This window comes from Littorina saxatilis, linkage group LG7 (assembly GCF_037325665.1).
Source record: "Littorina saxatilis isolate snail1 linkage group LG7, US_GU_Lsax_2.0, whole genome shotgun sequence".
NCBI lineage: Eukaryota > Metazoa > Mollusca > Gastropoda > Littorinimorpha > Littorinidae > Littorina > Littorina saxatilis.
In genome coordinates this window covers 41,924,666-41,948,765 of record NC_090251.1, presented here as the reverse complement: position 1 = coordinate 41,948,765, position 24,100 = coordinate 41,924,666, and the positions used below count along the sequence as shown (strand labels likewise).

Below are 24,100 nucleotides of genomic sequence, written 5' to 3'. Positions count from 1 at the left end.
AAATGTTTTTTTGTCATTTTTGTTGTTGTTTACAATTATGTGGGTGTTTTTTTCTGTTCATTTATCTTTTTTTATGTTTTTACAGCGTGTTGATGCTAGCTGAGTCCTGTCGCAACCTGGAGAGTGCCAAGTTCAACTTTCTGGCCGATATCCATGATACATCACTGTCCAAACTTATCAAGAGCTGCAAGAGGTAAACTCAAAGCTTGCTTCCTATTTCTGATATTTCTGTGTATCACATTATTACGAGTTGAACTGAACTGAGGCTGTCTTTAAATGCATGTATGGTTAGCAGTAAATGCAGACTTGAACCATGAATTTTTTATATGTCAAATTTTACATTGAGCAGTCTCCTTGTCTGTTGCTGTTTGTCGGATTGTAGGCTGTTGTTGGACAAGGGGAGGTAACTAAATGATGATGAGCCAGCAACATACTTGGCGTAAACTGTGCCAAGATCAGGTTTGCCTTTGGGAAAATCTGCTTACCTTTTGATACTTACACAGTCAACTTCTAAAAAAGATACTTACATGGTGATGAACTACGACAGACATCTACTTGTAGTACACATTTTAATGTGACCTTTACCATGGAAGAAAATTAAAATGATGCGCATATGATCAGTGGCATCATTTTCTAGATTCTGATACTGAACAGTATTTTCAGGAGTCCTCAATTCAGTGTTCAGTACTGATCAGTCTTTCTGTAATTGTTGGTTAGTTGTGTGATTTGATGATACCCCCCCCCCCCCCCCCCCCCATCAGTCTGCGTTGTTACTTACTGTCTTGTGTGCTGACATGTGCAGGCTAAACACCATCCACTTGTATGGCTGTAACGTGCGTGATGCTGAGGGACTCAAGCGGTTCAACCGTTTCGTGAAGATCGAGATGTGAAGCAGCCTACTGCGTTGTTACTTACTGTCTTGTGTGCTGACATGTGCAGGCTAAACACCATCCACTTGTATGGCTGTAACGTGCGTGATGCTGAGGGACTCAAGCGGTTCAACCGCTTCGTGAAGATCGAGATGTGAAGCAGCCTACTGCATTTTTTTCTTCTTCATTGAATCTCTACCTACAAGGATTACCAACAGCTTATCTACCAATCCTGTGTGCCCTTTGGCTAACAGAGGATCTGTCCACCTTTGACTCACTGTCGGAGGTATCTTTTAAATCTTTGAAGCAAAAAATGGTGACTTTTCGCAACATTTTGCAAGATGTCTTCAGTGAGGGTGGTGTGTGTGTGTGTTTATGTGTTAATGTCCAACAACGAACCTGGTTCATGAGAGAGTAATTTTGAAGGGTGATTTTTCGGGTGATACTGTGGTGACTAAACTCTGCTGACATGTTGATAAGAAGACTTTTCGTGATAACGCCAATTTTAGTGACAATTTGGTGTGTGTTGTTAGCGCTGTGTCAGTTTTGCTTACAGTAATGGTCGTATAGTGACATTTGTAGCATATTATACAATAGTCTGCTGCTGGATGTCAGCCTAGAAAAAGAGAATGAGATAGTGTCTGTGTGAAGTATGAACCCTTAACTTGTTTTTTTTGTTTTTTACCATGTCAGTGTGTGTGTGGTTGTCAAAATGAAATGGGTTGTAGAGTACCTGTTTTGTCCTGGTCAATTTTTCTTCAGGGATCATGTAAACCAGTATTTGTTGGTATTCTACCGATGACAATGTGAAAATGCCAGAAACGAAATTGGCAAAGTGTCACACCTACTGGGTGATATTTTGAGTGACAGATTTTACCTGATAGATGTAAATAATCCTGTCTCTGTGCGTTGTTGGATGACACGTGACGGCTTATCCCCTCAAGATTGAGCAATCTTGGGAGCACACGCAAACACCCAAACCATTCACTCAACGCACACCCAAGAAAGATTACAAGTGGAGACAGACGTCACTATGTATAAAAAGACTAAAGGAACCACATGTAACTTATAAGCTTTATATAATAAACACAAATTTATACACATAACATCCACACATTTAACGGGTAACACATACAAATACTACACACATTGACAACACATGAATTCACATGAAATTATACTGGAACTCCAGTCCTAAACACCCCCCCTGGTTCTATAGTCTGTTCGTATCCGGCGCTCAATAATGTTGCATCACCAAATCACACGAACACAGACACATACTTTAACAGCGACAGGGTACTTAGCTTTTTAGGGATACACAACGCCCACCAAGGCCTTATATGCCCTTCCCTCCTCAGAATGCCGCAGCCGTTCTGAGTCTGACCCACTAGAAAGGTCCCCGACTGCCTAAGCTCGTCGTCCCCAGCTCCATCCTTCAGAGCTGTTCCCCAGATTCCTAGGCAATTGTAGAGCTGACCAAACCCCTTCCTCTTGCCGTCTTCTGTTGGTCCCGCGTACACTCTGTGTGGAACCTTCTTGTCGGGGTGACCCATGTCGCACTTCATGCGTCACCGTGAACCGCAGTCACCTTCCGATAGCGTCCCCACTGTCCAGTCTTAACGCCTTCACGTAATCATACGTCCCTCCTCCGTTCTCTCCGGCCAACTGCATATAATAAAACAGCACGTTAATACTGAACAACACCATCCCTAGCTACCTGGCGTGTATCGATGGTTGTGTTAGTGCTCATCGGTAATGCAACCTCTTAGCGCATAATACCGATGGACATCAAGATCGAATATTACACCAGGCAACCATATATGGAAAAGGATAATTATTTAATGCATTAGCTATAAAACGGGGCTTTACAATAATATTTATAGTTCGCTTCAACCTATAAACTTATTGTCTTTATCATGACCATATACGCCATGTGATATGTTACAAATAACTGGACAAACGTACACTAAATGTTAGATTGTGGTATCCAACTTTAACATTACATTACATGACCACGATTGCATGTCGCAACACCCATATCCCTGCACAGGTATAATACATCCCCGCATATTATTACACACTATAATATGAAGATATAACACAACATGATCAATACTATAAGTATACTAAAGTTGTCGGGATGTCGGCCGCCATCTTGAATAATATGTGATTTTTCCATGTGAACGAATATTTAATAATTATATGCAAATAATTACACACATATTATTCCACTGTACGTTCACTATATATCACTTCCAGACATGCGTTAATATATATATCCCGAGGCACTCTATACGAATGTTGTAATGGACCGGTCGATGTCATCCTTATCTTTCCCGTGCAAATTCCCACGGATATAACATGTCTCACAGTCACCGTGTCCCACAATATTACAACTATACCAAACGTAAACACAAACAAAACAAACATTAGACAACGACATCTACTCAGCCACAGCAATACGAAAACAATAATTCACCCGCCAAGTCAATAACACAAGCTCAACTTACAACCGCCGGGTGATGCGAGCACTCGCGCCGCCAATACGTCTGCGACCGTACCGTTGTCTCTCACGGGTAGTACTAACTCAAAACCGGGCCTATTTCGTTGACGGGGTGCCAACGTGTATTCGTACACCGCTGACCTAGAACTATATTAATTCCTTTACTTGCTAAATAGCCTATAGATACACGATAATATAATTTATGCATTACATTATATTACCTTACCAGATGAAATGTACATTATTTAGACTGCACTACTGTGCCCAACACATATTAGCAAACTTCGTTTTCTGCAGCTTGACCTGGTTTGTTCACCGCGCGTTACCGGGTGACTATAGCCCGTTCCACGATTCGGACACAACCTTGCAACATATGCGATGTTACTGGCATAACACGCCTCAAACCAACCCGCATACATTCCACAACAGTGTTTGGACTCCAATAATCTGTGTCGCAAATAGCACAATTATTATATACACTCCAAAATATAACAATTACATCATTTCGTCCATGTACAAAAGCCTGTTTAAGCTTCGTCTGCATCTCTAAAAATTCGGGTTGTGACATTGGACTTACTTTACCAGGAACGTGTGATAGACTGACCGGGTTATTCATGGATCACTGTCATATTATCACCACATGCATGTTGTCCACTGTTGCATACAACGGATGACTGTAGAGAGCATCTGTGTGATGCTAAGATTGTCTTCCACTGTTTTCTTTTGCTCAGGTGTGAGCTTTGAAATGCCCTCCCCCCCAATCACTACCTCTCCCCTCTTCCCCTCCCCCCTCCCCCCCCCCCCCCACACACACACACCTTAATTAAAATATATTCATTGGGAATCTCATCAGAAGCCTCATGTAAGTGACTCACACTTTATTAAAGACATTCTCAGGCTATATGCCTGTGCAGCTAAAAAAAAAAAAACAAGTCGCGTAAGGCGAAAATACAATATTTAGTCAAGTAGCTGTCGAACTCACAGAATGAAACTGAACGCAATGCCATTTTTCAGCAAGACCGTATACTCGTAGCATCGTCAGTCCACCGCTCATGGCAAAGGCAGTGAAATTGACAAGAAGAGCGGGGTAGTAGTTGCGCTAAGAAGGATAGCACGCTTTTCTGTACCTCTCTTTGTTTTAACTTTCTGAGCGTGTTTTTAATCCAAACATATCATATCTATATGTTTTTGGAATCAGGAACCGACAAGGAATAAGATGAAAGTGTTTTTAAATTGATTTCGACAATTTAATTTTGATAACAATTTTTATATATTTAATTTTCAGAGCTTGTTTTTAATCCAAATATAACATATTTATATGTTTTTGGAATCAGAAAATGATGGAGAATAAGATGAACGTAAATTTGGATCGTTTTATAAATTTTTATTTTTTTTTACAATTTTCCGATTTTTAATGACCAAAGTCATTAATTAATTTTTAAGCCACCACGCTGAAATGCAATACCGAAGTCCGGGCTTCGTCGAAGATTACTTGACCAAAATTTCAACCAATTTGGTTGAAAAATGAGGGCGTGACAGTGCCGCCTCAACTTTCACGAAAAGCCGGATATGACGTCATCAAAGACATTTATCAAAAAAATGAAAAAAACGTTCGGGGATTTCATACCCAGGAACTCTCATGTCAAATTTCATAAAGATCGGTCCAGTAGTTTAGTCTGAATCGCTCTACACACACACACACACACACACACACACACACACACAGACACACACACACACGCACATACACCACGACCCTCGTTTCGATTCCCCCTCGATGTTAAAATATTTAGTCAAAACTTGACTAAATATAAAAATGAAGAAGAATGAAAAGGTTTCATACATGACAAAGAAAACAAATTACATTTACAGAAGATTGAAATTTCCCAAAGTATTATTTTTTTCTCCATTTATGTTGCAGCTCGATCTCCTTATGTAGCCATGTCAGCTAGTTTCAAAGAAGAAGACAACTTCTCTATAGCAGAGATTTTTTCTATGAAGAATTTTATACTAGGATGTATATTTAATTTTTGACATGCATAGGCTGCAGTGCTAGCTAGCCATATGTGACCTAAGTAGTTCAGTTGTGGCATATAACTGGCTCCATACGTTATGTGATTTGATAACCATTTATCATTGTTGTTATCCTATGAAGGGGAAAGAGTGCAAAGAAACAAAATCAACAGTGTCAGATTATGATTCTAAGCATACAGTGATTTAATTTTTATTGATTCCACAAATGTGGTTCTGTATCATGTGAATATTTTACTTGGAGATCTGATTTTTCATGTTTACATCTGATTTTTCATGTTCGATCTTTGATATTGATTTGATAATGTCTGCTTGAAGTATCTCAAAGCTGTGATAAAAACAAAGAAAAAAAATGCATGTATATATACAGTGATATTCTTTTGATGCGGTTTTTTAAGGTAATAAGTACAGGAGTTATTCCTGTAACCATTTTTTTCAAACCTGAAAAATAATGCTACAACGGGGCGGGGATGTAGCTCAGTCGGTAGCGCGCTGGATTTGTATCCAGTTGGCCGCTGTCAGCGTGAGTTCGTCCCCACGTTCGGCGAGAGATTTATTTCTCAGAGTCAACTTTGTGTGCAGACTCTCCTCGGTGTCCGAACACCCCCGTGTGTACACGCAAGCACAAGACCAAGTGCGCAACGAAAAAGATCCTGTAATCCATGTCAGAGTTCGGTGGGTTATAGAAACACGAAAATACCCAGCATGCTTCCTCTGAAAACGGCGTATGGCTGCCTAAATGGCGGGGTAAAAAACGGTCATACACGTAAAATTCCACTCGTGCAAAAAACACGAGTGTACGTGGGAGTTTCAGCCCACGAACGCAGAAGAAGAAGAAGAAGAAGAAATGCTACAATTATCTAAGAGATTTTACTTTTTTTTCCATTTGATTTTTGACACAATTACCCAACCCCCAACCCTTTTTAAATCATGTAACCTGTAATGCTTGTAATGTATTTGCACTTCATGTTTTGTCAGTAGAAATCTGCCACGATTTTTGCTGGAGCTGAAATGAGTATTGTGTATATATTGCGGAATGATAGAGCGTGATCTTTTTGATTTTGTTTTTTAACTTATTGAAATTGCCTCGGAAAAGAAATATTGTAAAAAAGAAAAAAAATCCAAATTTTGACGTACATGTAAAGCCATAATACTCTTATTCCCAGCATTAAGGAATAAGCTTCAAAATGTTTAATTCAGCATTGATATTGAATTTGTCAAATGTCCTGGGGAAGCTAACTTGATTGATAGCAACTGACAAAAAAAACCACATGGCATTATTACATATTTTGTTGTGGATTTGCTTTAAGCAGATTTTTGTATCTTTTTGTGTATCTGGGATTTTTACATCTTCTGGCCATGTATAAGAGTCCATAGATGTTTTTGATTTTGTATTATTTTTATTATTCTGTTTTAACTCATGTATTTTACTCTCTTCAGTAGATTATTTTGATACATATCTGTTATTGCAGTATTTTACCCTTGTTGAACATGTGAATTGTTTCATGTCACAACCTAATCATGACTACTTTCAGAGGACGCTTGCTGCTTTTAGTCACTATAGATTTTTAAAAAAAAACATATCCTTCAGGTGTCTATTTTGTTAAGTTTTGTATTTTAAGCGTTACAACTTTGCTAAGTTTGAGTTTAGACTGCGGGACGCTGTGTTGTGAAAAAAGTAAACAAAACACAGAGACACACATACACAGAGAGAAACACACACACACACACACACACACACACACACACACTTTTGTGCAGCCAGTAATTTCAGCAGCCATTCAAACTTATTTTTTTTGGTTACTAGTTATTTATGAATCAAGCCTTGTGTTCATGTTTTTATCATCGAAATACTGTTTGTCAACAACAGGTAAATTGTCTGCTTGTTACAAAATAATGATCTCACTTTGTTTATCATTGTCCTTGTATTCATTCATATTTTTATTCTCTTTGTAAACTTGCTATATCCTTCTCTCTCTTTCTCTCACTCTCTCTTTCTCTCTCTCTCTGCTCCCTCTCTTTCTGTTTCTCTCTCTCTCTCTCTCTCTCTCTCTCTCTCTCTCTCTCTCTCTCCCCCCCCCCCTCTATCTCAGTATTTGTTGATATTCGATATTCGTCTTTCCTCATGTATTAATACTACAAACGAAACTGCTGCATGGTGCTGCCTTGCTAGGCATTGGATGAAGCTTGCTCATCAAGATGAACATGACAGGAGTTTATTGCTAGCTCTGTTGCTTTCATTGCGTATCTGTAGCATTTGTGATATAGAGTGTTTGCCTAATTTTATTTTATGAGAGTGGTATTTAATGACTGATTTTTAGTCCAGGTGAGTTTTGAATTATTGTACACATTGACTATGAGAGTTAAGTTATTGTGTCAGCATGCTTGAAAGTAATCAAAGTCTTTCATTTTCTCTTTCTGTTTGTGAACTTATAACCTTTTAGCTGCTTGAGTATTTTGTTATTTCCCACCCCCCGCGGGTTAGGGGGAGTCCCATATTGGTTGGGACGAGAAAGAATTTACCCGATGCTCCCCAGCATGTCGTAAGAGGCGACTAACGGATTCTGTTTCTCCTTTTACCCTTGTTAAGTGTTTCTTGTATAGAATATAGTTAATTTTTGTAAAGATTTTAGTCAAGCAGTATGTAAGAAATGTTAAGTCCTTTGTACTGGAAACTTGCATTCTCCCAGTAAGGTAATATATTGTACTACGTTGCAAGCCCCTGGAGCAAATTTTTTATTAGTGCTTTTGTGAACAAGAAACAATTGACAAGTGGCTCTATCCTATCTTCCCCCTTTCCCGGTCGCGATATAACCTTCGTGGTTGAAAACGACGTTAAACACCAAATAAAGAATGTTATTTCCCAAAGAAGATAAATTTGACTGAAACCAAAGTATTGTTTAATCTTTGTACAGTCCCAGAGACCAGTATTTAAACACTGTCTTGTGTGAAACTAAAATTTAATAATGATTGATAAATATGTTTTGTGATAATTTTTAATTTTTTTATTCATTTGTTTCTTTCGCGGTGGAGGGTTGTAAATCATTTATCATCAGACAGAGCAGTTGAACCCAAGAGTACCAAAATAAATGGCTGCTTGGTGGTCAGGGGAGGGGGTGGAAAGACAATGGAGGAAGTGTGAATGGTAAGTTGTTATAAAATAGTAAATGGACAATATGTATCTTGTCTTTTTCTGTTTCCATTGGATAATGCTGTTTTGGTAGAGGATCGCGACAGCTTGTGAACCATTTTTCAATTACCGTCCTTGACTTTTGTTATTTATTTGATATAAATTCTTCCTTTTGGTGATTGTTTTTATGTGTGCATGGGTAATGGTTGGTGTGTTTTTTGAAACTGCATGCGATGTTTGTTTCCTGAAAAATGTGATAATGCGATCCTGCTGCAACAAACTGTTGTCTAGGCTGCGTTGCAAAATAAAAAATTGAAAAAAAGCAACAGCTGAAAGTGTGTTGATTTTGGTTGCACGTGACGTGAAAATCAAAAGAGAGAAATGTACGATGACTATTGGAGTGTGTGTCTTGGGGGTGGGGGTGGGGGATTGGTCAAGTATTTACATTTTCCACGTGGGTGTGTGTGTGCAAAGAAAGACAGACAGTGGCTACAAGATTTACAACGTCTTTTACATGCTTATTCAAAGTGAAGCTTTTTTTATTGAAAACATTATTTATTGTTTCTTTATACATGTACAATTTTTTTACAGATATTTACTCATCAGCTACGCTTCTCACATAACATCTGAAAACAAGTGACAACACACACAAAATATGCATAAAACGCCTCGATATCACAATATATTTACTCATCAGCTACGCTTCTCACATAACATCTGAAACAAGTGACAACACACACAAAATATGCATAAAACGCCTCTATCACAATTTGGAATGTTTCTACACCTGCATGCATAAAAATGACAGTGGTAAACATAATATCAGCTCTGCAAAGAGTGATAGTGTATGTTAATATGAAATATATGTTAACGTATGCCATTCAGCAGTTTTCCACAATAAATGTGATTAAAATAAAATTTGAAGAAACAATTTTCATCAAAGCAGTGAAAGGAAAAACCAGGCCTTGCTCAAAGCAACAAAATTTCAGCTTGAACGCATGTATCAACATATATAAAAATAGTGGAACATTTCTTTCAGCACTGTTATATACCACCAGCTGTTCAATCAGTAGCCACCTATCACAACACACACACACAGGTGTTTACCATTTATAATGCTTATTTCCTCCTTCCCTCCCTCTGTATGTGTATGTGTATGTGTATGTCTCTCTCTCTCTCTCTCTCTCTCTCTCTCTCTCTCTCTCTCTCTCTCTCTATCTCTCTCTCTCTCTCTCTCTCTCTCCGTTTTCCTCTCAAAATTCGATCTCTTTCTTATCATTGCATAGAAATGGAAGTAAATACATGTATTCGGTACCCTGCCCCACTCTCACATCAGAATAAAGCACTTTTTATAGTGTTCTCTCCCTGATCATTTTATATCATGAATGCTAAGTGTGCCTTGATATTAAACCCTCTGTAACGGTTATGAAGACAAATATATAGAGGTTGCTAATCTGTTTTCAATACATATACAACAACAAAAAAGACTTTCCGTTCTTTGTATCAGGACTTGTTTTTTTTACGAGTGTATGGTAAACAAAAAATATATCAACAACAATTACATCAAATCTTGATAAAGAAGGACAGAAATTCACAAACTTTAAAGCAAAAGCAAAACATTGAAAAACATTACTTTTCCATTGCTCCCAGGACCATAGAAAACCATGACTGTGTGCACAATAATGTGAATTTGCATTCTCACATTCTCTACATGATCTCAACAGCATGAAGTTTCTATTTTGAACAGCAGTCTAGCTACCACAACTAAAACTTATTTACAAGTCAGTAAATGCTAATTCGCAAAATAATGCCATTGCTAGTGAGTGAGTAGAAGTATTAATGCACAACAACTGCACACATTCTGTCAAAAACAAATTCAAAGCAGGCAAACTAAAACAAAAGTCAACAATCCCCATTTGGATTTTGCACATTTCACAACTCTCCCTTTCAATTATATTCAACACCAACACACACGTTATATCATATATAGCCACAGACATGAGTCACACACATACACATTTCTACAACATAATAAAAGCTCCACATGTTGTAGGATTACATAGATTTCCACTGTCAAAACTGGTTCATGCATAGAAAATACAACACAGCTGTTTACAATTTACTCTGTACAGCTATATGTGTGGTTGACAAAGAGTTCTGGAAGACATCAAAAACACCATCCCAACATCAGAATTGTATGAACACAGCAGCTGAAACTTTGGCAGCAGAATGCGGTGATGTACGTCAAAAAACGATCTGGAATTTGTTTCCCTTATTCACAATGCTGTATGCATGAAATTTATTATTTTCCATTTCAAAAAGGTTTTGTGTCATGTAGATGGGCCACAAAAAGGAAGAAGTCTTATTGAGGTGACCTAGCTGTCATGACAGGTATGTTTGGGTTAGGATTAAATACAAGGGGACAACAGGTGTCCTTTTTGGGAGGTGTCCTCTTATCAGAGGGGCCTCTAATCAGAGGGGCCTCTAATAGCAGTACCACTGCACTAAGATGATGGAATGTGGCACATGTCCCACCAAAGCTGGATATCATCAAGTAATACTACAGTGGTACCTGCGATGTGTGGCCCCTCTGATGAGAGGACACCTCCCTTAAAAGGACACATTCTGAGGTCCCTTTGTCTATTATCTCTACCAAAATATACCTGTCATGACAGGCCACCTGCAACGTAGGGACACTTTTGGCTGGTCCCAAGGGTGTCCTTTCATCACAGGTACCACTGTACCACATTGTGCACCTCCTAAAACACAGCAGTTTCTTTGGCTTCTGAAGTCCACAAACAAGCACATTTCTCATCCAATAAGAAAAGTTTCTGATTCCAAAATCATTTCTTTGGAGTCATGATTTGCTCCAAGAAAATTTTACCTCAGTCAAACCATCTTCAAATATGCAGATCTCAAGAAGGACCTCTGTAGCAAGATGGATTCCAAAGGTAAAATCCATTTTTAAAATCTAAGTCACTTAAATTGTTTCTTTGAGGTATCGAAGAAGAAAAAAAATTAGATGAAATAAACTTTCTTGCTATGCCAACAGTTCCATCATTAAACAAAAAAATTGTAAACATTAATAAAGAAAACCTTATGCAGTTTTACATGATTTCACCAAAAGGTACCCTGTTAATAGCAAGAGTAAAACTGAATAAAGAACTTACTCAGACAACAGTTCAGTTGAATATGAAAAAGAACTGAAATATGTCTGTGTGCTAATATTAGCTTGACATCAACAATGCAAACTAGGGTACCATATAACGCATTTTTTGTTCTTCTTCAAGAAACACCACCAGAGATGTTGTGTAGGTTGAGTTTCTTTAGTTTGCTGAAATGTCCATAAAAGTTTCCGCAATATGTTCCCAAGTTTAAGGCAGTTCTTGATGTTCCTTATCGCCAAGCAAGAAAAAAAGTTTGTCAGATCTGCCTAAGTGACAGCAGAGTTTTAGGAGATTTGAAAGAAGTTTTGGGGTTTTGCTAAATGCCAACACCCAACTTCATCCGTGCAACAGTAACCTGATGCACAGCAATGTTCTGTGGTCTTTCTGTGATAGCTGCTTCAAGGTGAAAAGGCCACTCATACTTTACCCAGCTCCTGTGCAGAATACTTTGACTATGTGACCTCAGCATTCCTGGTTAATCCCACGTTTGTCAATTCAGCAGTTTCTCTGACAAGTTTGGCAAGAATTTCCCACAAGGAACAATTGCCAAAAGGATAATACATTGTATTTACTTTAGCAGAATGACCAAGGTCTTTGACCCGCCATGGCAATTAATAACACAGGGGTGGGATGTGAATATACTGTTTCAGACTCATCAAATGAAATAGACTCAGGAGGAACAATTTGCTCAAGGATTATACATGTAGTTTCAGAGTAAGCATGCTCCATGTTTGTAGTCGGTCTTCTGTTACAGTCCAATGTAAAGCAATTCAACACCAATCTCATCTCGCAACTGGCCCAGTTCAGTGGAGGCTCGTCACAAGAAGCTGCAGAGACACTGCGGCGGACCGCGGACTTCACCCTCAAGACCTCATTGACGTTTACATGGCCGGGAATGCAAGAGAAGAAGAAGAATATATATGAGGTAGCTCAATACTTGGCATCATGTTAGCCCACCTGCTGTTTTTCGCGTCAGTTACTGTCTAAAATCATTTCCTCTGCTTTCATTTCTCTCTGTCCGGTGCACCTTTTCATGGAATGAACACCCGCTTTGATGGACTCATGCAGGCACACATCTGTGCACCCACATTCCATCCAGCAGTGTTCAGAGCTGGGTCAAGTACACACTGTACCTGATTCCAAATGTTTAACTTCTTGTGACATCAGAATTCATCTCTTGGATGGTTTCTCTACCATAAAGACATCCTTCAGCAGTTCTGCGGCAGATGCTCGCTGCTGCTGGTTTCTGGTGAAATAAAAGAAAATAAGTTAACATTTTGAGAAGTACAAGTAACAAAACTTAACTTATCACCAGTGATGCAGGTTACAACTATAAAAAATTGATTATTTTCCTCTTGCACGTCTGTTATTGATTAAAATTGTGTAATTCAGAATAATAACACTGCAATAACAACAAGAAGAGCAAACGCTCGATCGAGTCACTTTCGCAGTTCTGAATATTATATGAGGCATCAGATGGACAGGAAGAAATTGCTATTCACAACACAATACAGATGTAAATAATTTGATGTAAAGAATAATCCTATAAAGTTTGAATCAAATCCGATGAATAGTTTCAGAGATATGATATTTCAATTTTTTTCCTTCAAGACATACCTGTGACCTTGAAAAAGGTCAAAGGTCACCAAAGCAGACGTCAAAGTGTAGAGGTCACTGGGAGTCACGTTCACATAAAATTTGAGCCCGGTCACTTTTATAGTTTCCGAGAAAAGCCCAACGTTAAGTTGTGTGTTGCCGAACAGAAAAGGCTAGTTATCTCCCTTGTTTTTCTGATAACGTTCGTAAAAGGCTACAGATGTAAATACTTTGATGTAAAGAATAATCCTACAAAGTTTCAATCACATCCGATGAACTTTGTCAAAGATATAAAATGTCTAATTTTTCCTTTGACGCTGAGCTGTGACCTTGAAAAAGGTCAAAGGTCAACGAAACCATCGTTAAAGTGTAGAGGTCATTGGAGGTCACGACTAAACAAAATATGAGCCGGATCGCTTTGATAGTTTCCGAGAAAAGTCCAACGTTAAGGTGGTGTCTACGGCCGGCCGGCCGGACAGACTAACACTGACCGATTACATAGAGTCACTTTTTCTCAAGTGACTCAAAAACCTGTTTGAGTAAATAAATTAAAAAATAAACCTGCAGCCCTCTGTTTTTGCCTATCATTTGCTATCAAACACGTCTTCCACCATTCCATTGTGTACACTACATTGGGGTGTGCACGTTAAAGATCCCACGATTGACAAAAGGGTCTTTCCTGGCAAAATTGTGTAGGCATAGATACAAAAAATGTCCACCAAAAATACCCGTGTGACTTGGAATAATAGGCCGTGAAAAGTAGGATATGCGCCGAAATGGCTGCGATCTGCTGGTCGATGTGAATGCGTGATGTATTGTGTAAAAAAATTCCATCTCACACGGCATAAATAGATCCCTGCGCCTTGAGTCCGAGTCTGGAGATATGCGCGCAATATAAGACTTCATATAACATATAACATTCTCAAAATTCTATATCTTTCAGTCTGCAGTAAGTGTGCGTGTGGGTGCTTGCACGCGTGAGTATGTGTAGGTGTGTGTGTGTGCATGTGTGCCTGCACGTGCGTGCGTGCGTGCATGCATGCATGCATGCGTGCGTGTGGGTGTGCATGTGTGAGTGCATACATTCCCACATGCGCATCGATGTGCCTGTGTGTGTCTGTGACTCTGTCTGTATCAGTCTATCTGTCTGTCTGTCTGCGCCTGTGTGTTTTCAAGCAAATAAATTCTACGACAAACAATCTATACTTACTTGGTGAGACACCTTTCAACAAAGGTAACGGCTTCAGGTGAGAACGTGTCGGGAATTTTGGGGACTACTCGATCAGATCCAATGGCAAATATTGCAGCCATAGGGTTCATCTCAGCCCTAGAAAAAGAATCATTACAGAATGTTCATAATACATGCCGAGTGAATGAAATTGTTGTTTAACATGTTATTTCACGTATTTCACGTATTTGTATGTTACCAGTTATCCATTTACATGTAATAGGTAGCCATATTAAATAGGGAGATTTCTCCTGCAATACTTGAAAGTTTCTATGCTGGTTTTGAAAGCCTTCTCCTCTTCAGAACAGTATTTTCTTAAGATCTTTTGTCAGGGTTCATAGGGGTTGTGAAAGAGTAAATGCCCTTGCCTTTTACTCAGGCAAACATTGGAGCGGCCAATCACTAGCGAGGGGTGTGTCTGAAACTCATGGACAGGAGCACGTGAAAAGTTATTTGTCAGAGAAAAAGCAAGGGTATTCACTCTGTCACAACCCATACAAACCCGACGAAGTTATTTCCGAAAATCGTCTATTTGGCTGCATGTTCGGCACAGCTAGCATGCAAGGAACTGAAAACTTTAGTGTTTTTTTAAGTGGGCTTGAAATAAAAAAAAAACCCATTTTTTCCCAGCACTTTATCGCCAACAGCAGTCCCACTCAATTACTTTCAGAGGAGAAAATCCTTGAGCAAAGTGAAGAGTTTGGTTTGAGAGAAAACACAACTCACCATGGCGGTTTCATGGTGGCCATCTCAAACACTGTGCACCCAATGCTCCTGCAAAAACAGATACAACTTGTTTTATATGTACTTCTAATTGCAAATATGAAACTCAGAGAAAACAGTTTCGATGAAATATGAGTCAGGAAGTGCTCATGTCAAACAGAATACCAAGTCAGCAAAAAAGCACAATTTAGTGTTTACAATATTTCAGACAATCCAAGGTCACACTTTATTTGAAGGACAATTAAAGTCACACTCTTTCAATGACATTTCAAGGTCACACTATTACAAGAACATTTGATAGTCACACTTTTTCAAAGATGCTTTGAAAGTAACAACAGCAGTTGATGGGAAACAGCTACTTCTGTTGTTTAAATTCCAGAAAAAAATGAAAGATATTGCAGCACAATTACCAGATGTCAGACTTCTTGCCATGTCCAGATTCATTGACCACTTCTGGCGCCATCCAGTAAGGAGTTCCTTTCATGGATCTCAGAATCTGGCTCTGAGAGAGGCTGAGGTTGATGCAAAGGCGCTTGGCACAGCCAAAGTCAATCAGCTTGATGATTCCATTGGGCATCAGCATGACATTGCCTCCCTTGATGTCCCTGTAGGGATGAAAAATAAAAATATTTGACATTTTCAAACAAGTTAACAAAAGACAGAAGACATAAGATCATTCATTGTCTATACAATTAATACAATGGATGGAAAAGTGTTGTTCATCTGCTCTTAAAAACAACCAAACAACATATGACAACAACCTTAAAAAACAAAAATAAGAACAATAAAACATACGAAGTAAGAACACCCAAAGTACTCCAGACAGGCAGGGGGAGGGAGGGGGGGATCGAGACGCTGGCTGTTTCATCACATGAAAAGAGGGGGAGGGGGGGGGGAATTCATCAAGGACTGAAATGTCTATGTTATCTAAAGACTGTGCTTAGCCTAACAGGAAACAAAATAAAAGAGGGGGAAAAACCAAATACATTAATAAATGAGAAAAATAAAACAGGGAAAACAAAAGGTTATAGATAGTTACAGCAAACATTTTGGATAAAATGCCTCTCAATTCCACACACATGAACATGAATCTCTTCAAATACATAAAACAATTCTGCCCCTCATCTCACCTCGCCTCTCTACAATCCCAGCATTACTTCAAATCCCCTACCTGTGAATGACATCGTTATCATGGAGATACTCCACACCCTGTAAAATCTGGCGAGTGTAGCGTCGGAACACCGCCTCATCCAGAGCACCGAACCTGGCAATGATACTAGCGATGGAACCACCGGGCACAAACTGCATGAAGATGCTCACTATGCCATCCTCGAAACTTGTCCCAAGGTACCTGCAGACACAAAGTGAGAACATTATGGTGGAATAAACTTAAAGTGAGAACATTATGGTGAGATAAAGTGACAAAATGATGGTGACAGTGACAAAATTATAGTGAGACAAAGAGACAACATTATAGTGAAATAAAGTTGAAATTTGTTTATGGTGAGATAAACTTAAAGTGAGAACATTAATTATGGTGAGATAAACTTGAAGTGAAAAGATTATGGTGAGACACACTGAGAACATTATGGTGAGACACACTGACAACATTATGGTGAGACAAAGAGACAGAATTATGGTGAGACACACTGACAACATTATGGTGAGACACACTGACAACATTATGGTGAGACACACTGACAACATTATGGTGAGACACACTGAGAACATTATGGTGAGACACACTGACAACATTATGGTGAGACAAAGAGACAGAATTATGGTGAGACACACTGACAACATTATGGTGAGACAAAGAGACAGAATTATGGTGAGACACACTGACTACATTACGGAGAGACAAAGAGACAGAATTATGGTGAGACACACTGACAACATTATGGTGAGACAAAGAGACAGAATTATGGTGAGACACACTGACAACATTATGGAGAGACAAAGAGACAGAATTATGGTGAGACACACTGACAACATTATGGAGAGACAAAGAGACAGAATTATGGTGAGACACACTGACAACATTATGGAGAGACAAAGAGACAGAATTATGGTGAGACACACTGACAACATTATGGTGAGACACACTGACAACATTATGGTGAGACACACTGACAACATTATGGTGAGACACACTGACAACATTATGGTGAGACACACTGACAACATTGTGGTGAGACACACTGACAACATTATGGTGAGACACACTGACAACATTATGGAGAGACACACTGACAACATTATGGTGAGACACACTGACAGAATTATGGTGAGACACACTGACAACATTATGGTGAGACACACTGACAACATTATGGAGAGACAAAGGGACAACATTATGGTGAGACAAAGAGACAGAATTATGGTGAGACACACTGACAACATTATGGTGAGACACATCGACGACATTATGGTGAGATACACTGAACAAATTATGGTGAGACAAAAGGACAAAATTATGGGGAGACACACTGACAACATTATGGTGAGACACACTGACAACATTATGGAGAGACACACTGACAACATTATGGTGAGATACACTGACAACATTATGGTGAGACACATCGACGACATTATGGTGAGATACACTGAACAAATTATGGTGAGACAAAAGGACAAAATTATGGTGAGACACACTGACAACATTATGGTGAGACACACTGACAACATTATGGTGAGACACACTGACAGAATTATGGTGAGACACACTGACAACATTATGGTGAGACACACTGACAACATTATGGAGAGACAAAGGGACAACATTATGGTGAGACAAAGAGACAGAATTATGGTGAGACACACTGACAACATTATGGTGAGACACATCGACGACATTATGGTGAGATACACTGAACAAATTATGGTGAGACAAAAGGACAAAATTATGGGGAGACACACTGACAACATTATGGTGAGACACACTGACAACATTATGGAGAGACACACTGACAACATTATGGTGAGATACACTGACAACATTATGGTGAGACACATCGACGACATTATGGTGAGATACACTGAACAAATTATGGTGAGACAAAAGGACAAAATTATGGTGAGACACACTGACAACATTATGGTGAGACACACTGACAACATTATGGAGAGACACACTGACAACATTATGGTGAGACACACTGACAACATTATGGAGAGACACACTGACAACATTATGGTGAGACACACTGACAACATTATGGTGAGACAAAGAGACAGAATTATGGTGAGACACACTGACAACATTATGGTGAGACACACTGACAACATTATGGTGAGACACACTGACAACATTATGGTGAGACACACTGACAACATTATGGAGAGACACACTGACAACATTATGGAGAGACACACTGACAACATTATGGTGAGACACACTGACAACATTATGGTGAGACACACTGACAACATTATGGTGAGACACACTGACAACATTACGGTGAGACACACTGACAACATTATGGTGAGACACACTGACAACATTATGGTGAGACACACTGACAACATTATGGTGAGACAAAGAGACAGAATTATGGTGAGACACACTGACAACATTATGGTGAGACACACTGACAACATTATGGTGAGACACACTGACAACATTATGGTGAGACACACTGACAACATTATGGTGAGACACACTGACAACATTATGGTGAGACACACTGACAAAATTATGGTGAGACACACTGACAACATTATGGTGAGACACATCGACGACATTATGGTGAGATACACTGAACAAATTATGGTGAGACAAAAGGACAAAATTATGGTGAGACAAAGTGACAACATTATGGTGAGACACACTGACAACATTATGGTGAGACACACTGACAACATTATGGAGAGACACACTGACAACATTATGGAGAGACACACTGACAACATTATGGTGAGACACACTGACAACATTATGGTGAGACACACTGACAACATTATGGTGAGACAAAGAGACAGAATTATGGTGAGACACACTGACAACATTATGGTGAGACACACTGACAACATTATGGTGAGACACACTGACAACATTATGGTGAGACACACTGACAACATTATGGTGAGACACACTGACAAAATTATGGTGAGACACACTGACAACATTATGGTGAGACACATCGACGACATTATGGTGAGATACACTGAACAAATTATGGTGAGACAAAAGGACAAAATTATGGTGAGACAAAGTGACAACATTATGGTGAGATACACTGAAAACATTATGGTGAGACAAAGGGACACAATTATGGTGAGACACACTGAAAACATTATGGTGAGACAAAGGGACACAATTATGGTGAGACAAAGGGACAAAAATATGATGAGACACACTGAAAACATTATGGTGAGACAAAGGGACACAATTATGGTGAGATAAAGGGACACAATTATGGTGAGACACACTGACAACATTATGGTGAGACAAAGGGACACAATTATGGTGAGACACACTGACAACATTATGGTGAGACAAAGGGACACAATTATGGTGAGACAAAGGGACAACATTCTGTTGAATTATGGGGAAGTGGGTGAGACAGATTGCGCAAAGAGAGAAAAACGGGAGAAAGAATGATAGAGCACATTGGGTGAGATTATAACAGAGGGGTGGGCGAGACAGATAGCCCCGGTACATGAGTGAGACAACACTGGTGAAAGAGTGACACAGCACATTGGGTAAGACATAACAGAGGAGTGGGCGAGACAGATAGCCCCGGTACATGAGTGAGACAACACTGGTGAAAGAGTGACACAGCACATTGGGTAAGACATAACAGAGGAGTGGGTGAGACAGATAGCCCCGGTACACGAGTGAGACAACACTGGTGAAAGAGTGACACAGCACATTGGGTAAGACATAACAGAGGGGTGGGCGAGACAGATAGCCCCGGCACACGAGCGTGACAACACAGGAGAAAGAGTGATACCGCACAAGGAGTTGGATGAGACAGAATATTTGTCAACTCACCCAACAATATTGGGGTGATTCAGAGTTTTGAGCAACTCCACCTCTTCCTGAACCTTTTCGTATTCACGCTCTGCCTTCCGGATATCAGTCATGGTGTCGATCTGCTTCACTGCTATTAGTTCCCCCTCGCTGGTCAGACCACACCACACCTGTGACAAGAAAGTGTTATGTTCTTTTAACTATGTCAATTAAACTAACAGAAGACTTCTAGACTTTAATTTTTGTGAGCAATTGCCTTTCTGCTGATGGGGTGGGGGTTTTTTTGGTTACGGTATAAATGCCCCAACCTCATCCCTAAATCTCTTAAAAAATCAGCTATCACAAAAAAGAAACAAAAAAGAGACAAAAACATTACACACAGAGAAAATTGTGCCTTGTCTGCCCATAAACTGGTTCTTATTTCCTTGTGCAAGTCTGGTGCAATCTGCATACCTTCCGTTCCATTTTTATCCTTTCTGTATTTATGTACCCTAAAGACCGCAAGATAGTGAAAGTCCACTGCAACAATTAATATGTACAACAGCAATGACAACAATGACAAACACATACCGTGCCAAAAGCACCCTTGCCCAGAATGTTTCCCTTCTTCCATTGGATGGTCTCTTCCTCCTGGCTGTCTTGTGTGCTGGCACTGCCTGCCCGACTGCCGCGCCGACTCAGGCGGCTACATTTTGTCTGCAAATATACAGATTTTTTATTTTTTTTTATTTTATTTTTTTTAACCTCAGTTGCATGCAGGTTTGCTACTACAATTATTTTTTTGCCTTATTATTTTTTTTGTATTTTTTTGTGTGTGTGTGTGTGTGCAAATATACAGATGATAGTGTGTCAAACTTGTGATTCACAAATGTGTAGCTTTTTCTTTTTAAATTCACAAAGAAATGATACCAATTGGCTTTTATGCACCCTTGTGAAAACGTATTATTTATAAAACAATAAAATGTCAATCAGTATTTGCGGGTATTTTGAAATGATTACTGTCTCCCCCTCCTTTGTCAAAACCCTCCCCCCCACACACAGGCACGGACGCATGCATGCACGCATGCACGCACACACATGCACGCACACACACATGCATGCACGCACGCACGCACGCACATGCACACACACACACACACACACACACACACACACACACACACACACACACACACACACACACCTTTCAGCCCTTTCCAAACACAGCTTTCTCAAATATTCTGTTCATGATCTCTGTAAGTCTAATCTTATTTTAAGACGTACGCTCTTGACCTTTCTCTCTTTTAGGATCAAATAATCTTACAATTCTAGTGGTCTTAAAAGGGGAATACTAATTCCTTATTATGAACTGTGCACACAGTTTCCTCCCTCTCATGACATACCTCAGATCCTACAGTGCTGCTCAGAACGTCACGTGCAACATCTCCGGCCAAGGCTTCTGCCACTGCTGCGTAGTCACCGTGGGCTCCCACACATTCTCTCACTGTGTCATCAGGGTGCAACGACTGCAAAACCAGATATGTATATCCACTTTAATGCATGCACTAACTTTTTCACAAGTGTAACTAAGGGGCAAAGATTTCATTAAAGTCACAGAACCAGATACGAAGCAACAAAACCTCAAGCAACTCAGCTGCGTAAGGTTTTCTGGATTTTAGACCTCTAAAAAAAACCTCACCAATATCAAAACATGGAACATCAGCTTTTACCTAAAACAAAAGACACTATGAGGTAATAACAATACAAACATTTTAACTTTGTAATGTGAAAGGATGGTGAAGGTGAAGATGATATATAGTGATGACGTGAGGCAGCTAGGACAATTAACGTAGAAAGTTAGACAGAATGTTACAAACCTAAGCCTGGAAAAATAACTGGAGAAAAAGATGAATATGAATACATAGCAATTAATCCAATATTTAAAGACTGCCATATTCGTAGCGTTCATTAATTAATTCATATTGTTTACATGTGCCAATAATGTTATAAAACCGTACCTAAGGGGATATAATAACGATTGGCTGTAGCTTTCGAACACAGAAAAAATTATTTCAGTATTGCAAAGTGGTGTTGATAGTGTCGAATGTAAACAGAACAGTCTCAAACGCCATCTTTGGTTTACGAAACGTCACGAAGTGACGTCAACGGTCTAAAAATAGCCCAAGTCCTGGAGAACTGTTGCTAAACATTGCAATAAAGAATTAATTATTTCTCGTAATTGGTAAGAACTTCAAACCTAAAACTTTGCAGGAAGCTTAATTTATACATCCCCGCAACGATGGGAAAAGCCCTGGAAGTAGTTAAACTAATTAAATAGGACTATTTCAGCCTTTAAGGCTACACAAGTAAATAAAGTAACAAAGCAAAACAAACTTTGTCACCCTGTCACAAATAATAGTCAAAATGATTTTAGTTTTTTTCAAACACACACCTGTTTCTCCCCAAGACGTTGGGCACTTCCTCCGGCAGCTGTTTTCTTCAGTTCGTGGAATCGACCCTTGGACCTTGAGGCGCCTGCAGATGATGGTCGCACCATCGGGACCTTGTCCAGTCCTACCTTGGAAACTCGGTGGCTCTCCGAGCGAACCAGCGGCTCTTTAGAGTTGCTTGAAGCACCAGCGTGAAGTTCCATGTGACGGAAACTGTTCATAACCTGTCAAATGTGAAAAAGTTTGCTAAGTGAACGTCTATCACGAGTGGCTTAAACCTTCTTCTTCTTCTTGTTGATCACACGTCTGTACTGTTAGACCGGACAGCGAGTAAAATGCTACTGATCTCCAGGTCCTCCTTTCCTCCGTACAGCTGGCAGCGGAGGGGGACTGCAGTTGGCGCTTAAACCTCCTAATGCTGCTCAGAACGTCACGTCAGTGTTATTGGAAGTATGATAGGTGTGCTTGTTATTACATACGTGAACTTATGTTTTATGTTTTATGTGTGTTGTCCTTTTTGTCCAACTGTTGTTATAATCGTTTACAGGCAAGCAGGGTGTGCCGAAGAAAATGTTCCATTTTGATCTAACATTTTAATGGACAATAAAGTGTTGTTATTGTTATTGTTGTTATTGTTATGCACCTTTCCATAATGACCACCTGTTTATAAAGACCACTGTTGGCTGTTCCTTGGGTTGTCATTATAGAAAGGTTCAACTGTAGCTGTTCAATAAATCTTTCACAAAGTAAAGCCCAAGGATGTGTGGACAACAAAATGAACAAGAAATTCCTCCGAGGTAGGAAAAACACCCCCGTTGGTCAAAGGGAAATAACCATTCTCACTGCCACCAACTGAGAAGGTTATTTCCCTTTGACCATTAATATGTGCCTCTATAAGTCCTTGTAGAATCTTAATCCACCAATAACTCCCTAACCGTGTATTTGACTGGTCCCAATTTTTGTAAGGACCGTCTCAGGAATGTATAGAACCTGTTCACCAAGTTTGGTGACGATCGGTCCGTTCATTCTTGAGATCTATATGCGAACACAAACACACACCCAAACAAACAAACAAACAACAAACACATCGAGCGAATCCTATACACACCCCTATACCGGGGGTGTAACAACCTGGGTGTGAGCCAAGTGCTGTATTGTTTGACTGGTTGAAATTGAGATTTGTTAAAGATTTCAGTCAATCTGAACCAGTGCTTGAGTGTCACTCACTTTGGCAATTTTTTCTACACACCACTCCAAGTCTCTGGCAGAATAACATTTCTTGATGTAACAATGTCATGCTTCCTGGGGAATAATGTTTGTCTTCCTGACTGTATTTATGAAGACAGCAGCTAGTATCTGAATTAGTCAGTTTAATGCATATATTTTAATGTCCAGTATCAAAAACAGAAAGTACTTGATCTTCTTGCTGGACTAGCCAAAACTTAC

At 39.5% G+C, this 24,100-nt stretch overlaps 2 protein-coding genes across 2 annotated transcripts in view; one reads left to right on the top strand and one right to left on the bottom strand.

The window, feature by feature from the left end:
• LOC138970205 (uncharacterized) overlaps positions 1–2,611 on the top strand; it is a 23,430-nt gene extending 20,819 nt beyond the window's left edge. Inside the window, exons 13-14 of the mRNA XM_070342699.1 lie at positions 86–193; positions 803–2,611. Coding sequence (XP_070198800.1) covers positions 86–193; positions 803–890 — 196 coding nt within the window. The 3' untranslated portion in view covers positions 891–2,611. The remainder of the gene's footprint in view (positions 1–85; positions 194–802) is intronic.
• Positions 2,612–9,033: 6,422 nt separating this feature from the next.
• Positions 9,034–24,100, bottom strand: part of LOC138971488 (uncharacterized) — a 65,548-nt gene continuing 50,481 nt past the window's right edge. Inside the window, exons 17-25 of the mRNA XM_070344225.1 lie at positions 22,657–22,878; positions 21,608–21,730; positions 20,796–20,921; positions 20,247–20,395; positions 16,419–16,598; positions 15,658–15,852; positions 15,251–15,298; positions 14,507–14,623; positions 9,034–12,946 (exon numbers count right to left, since the gene is read on the bottom strand). Coding sequence (XP_070200326.1) covers positions 12,871–12,946; positions 14,507–14,623; positions 15,251–15,298; positions 15,658–15,852; positions 16,419–16,598; positions 20,247–20,395; positions 20,796–20,921; positions 21,608–21,730; positions 22,657–22,878 — 1,236 coding nt within the window. The 3' untranslated portion in view covers positions 9,034–12,870. The remainder of the gene's footprint in view (positions 12,947–14,506; positions 14,624–15,250; positions 15,299–15,657; positions 15,853–16,418; positions 16,599–20,246; positions 20,396–20,795; positions 20,922–21,607; positions 21,731–22,656; positions 22,879–24,100) is intronic.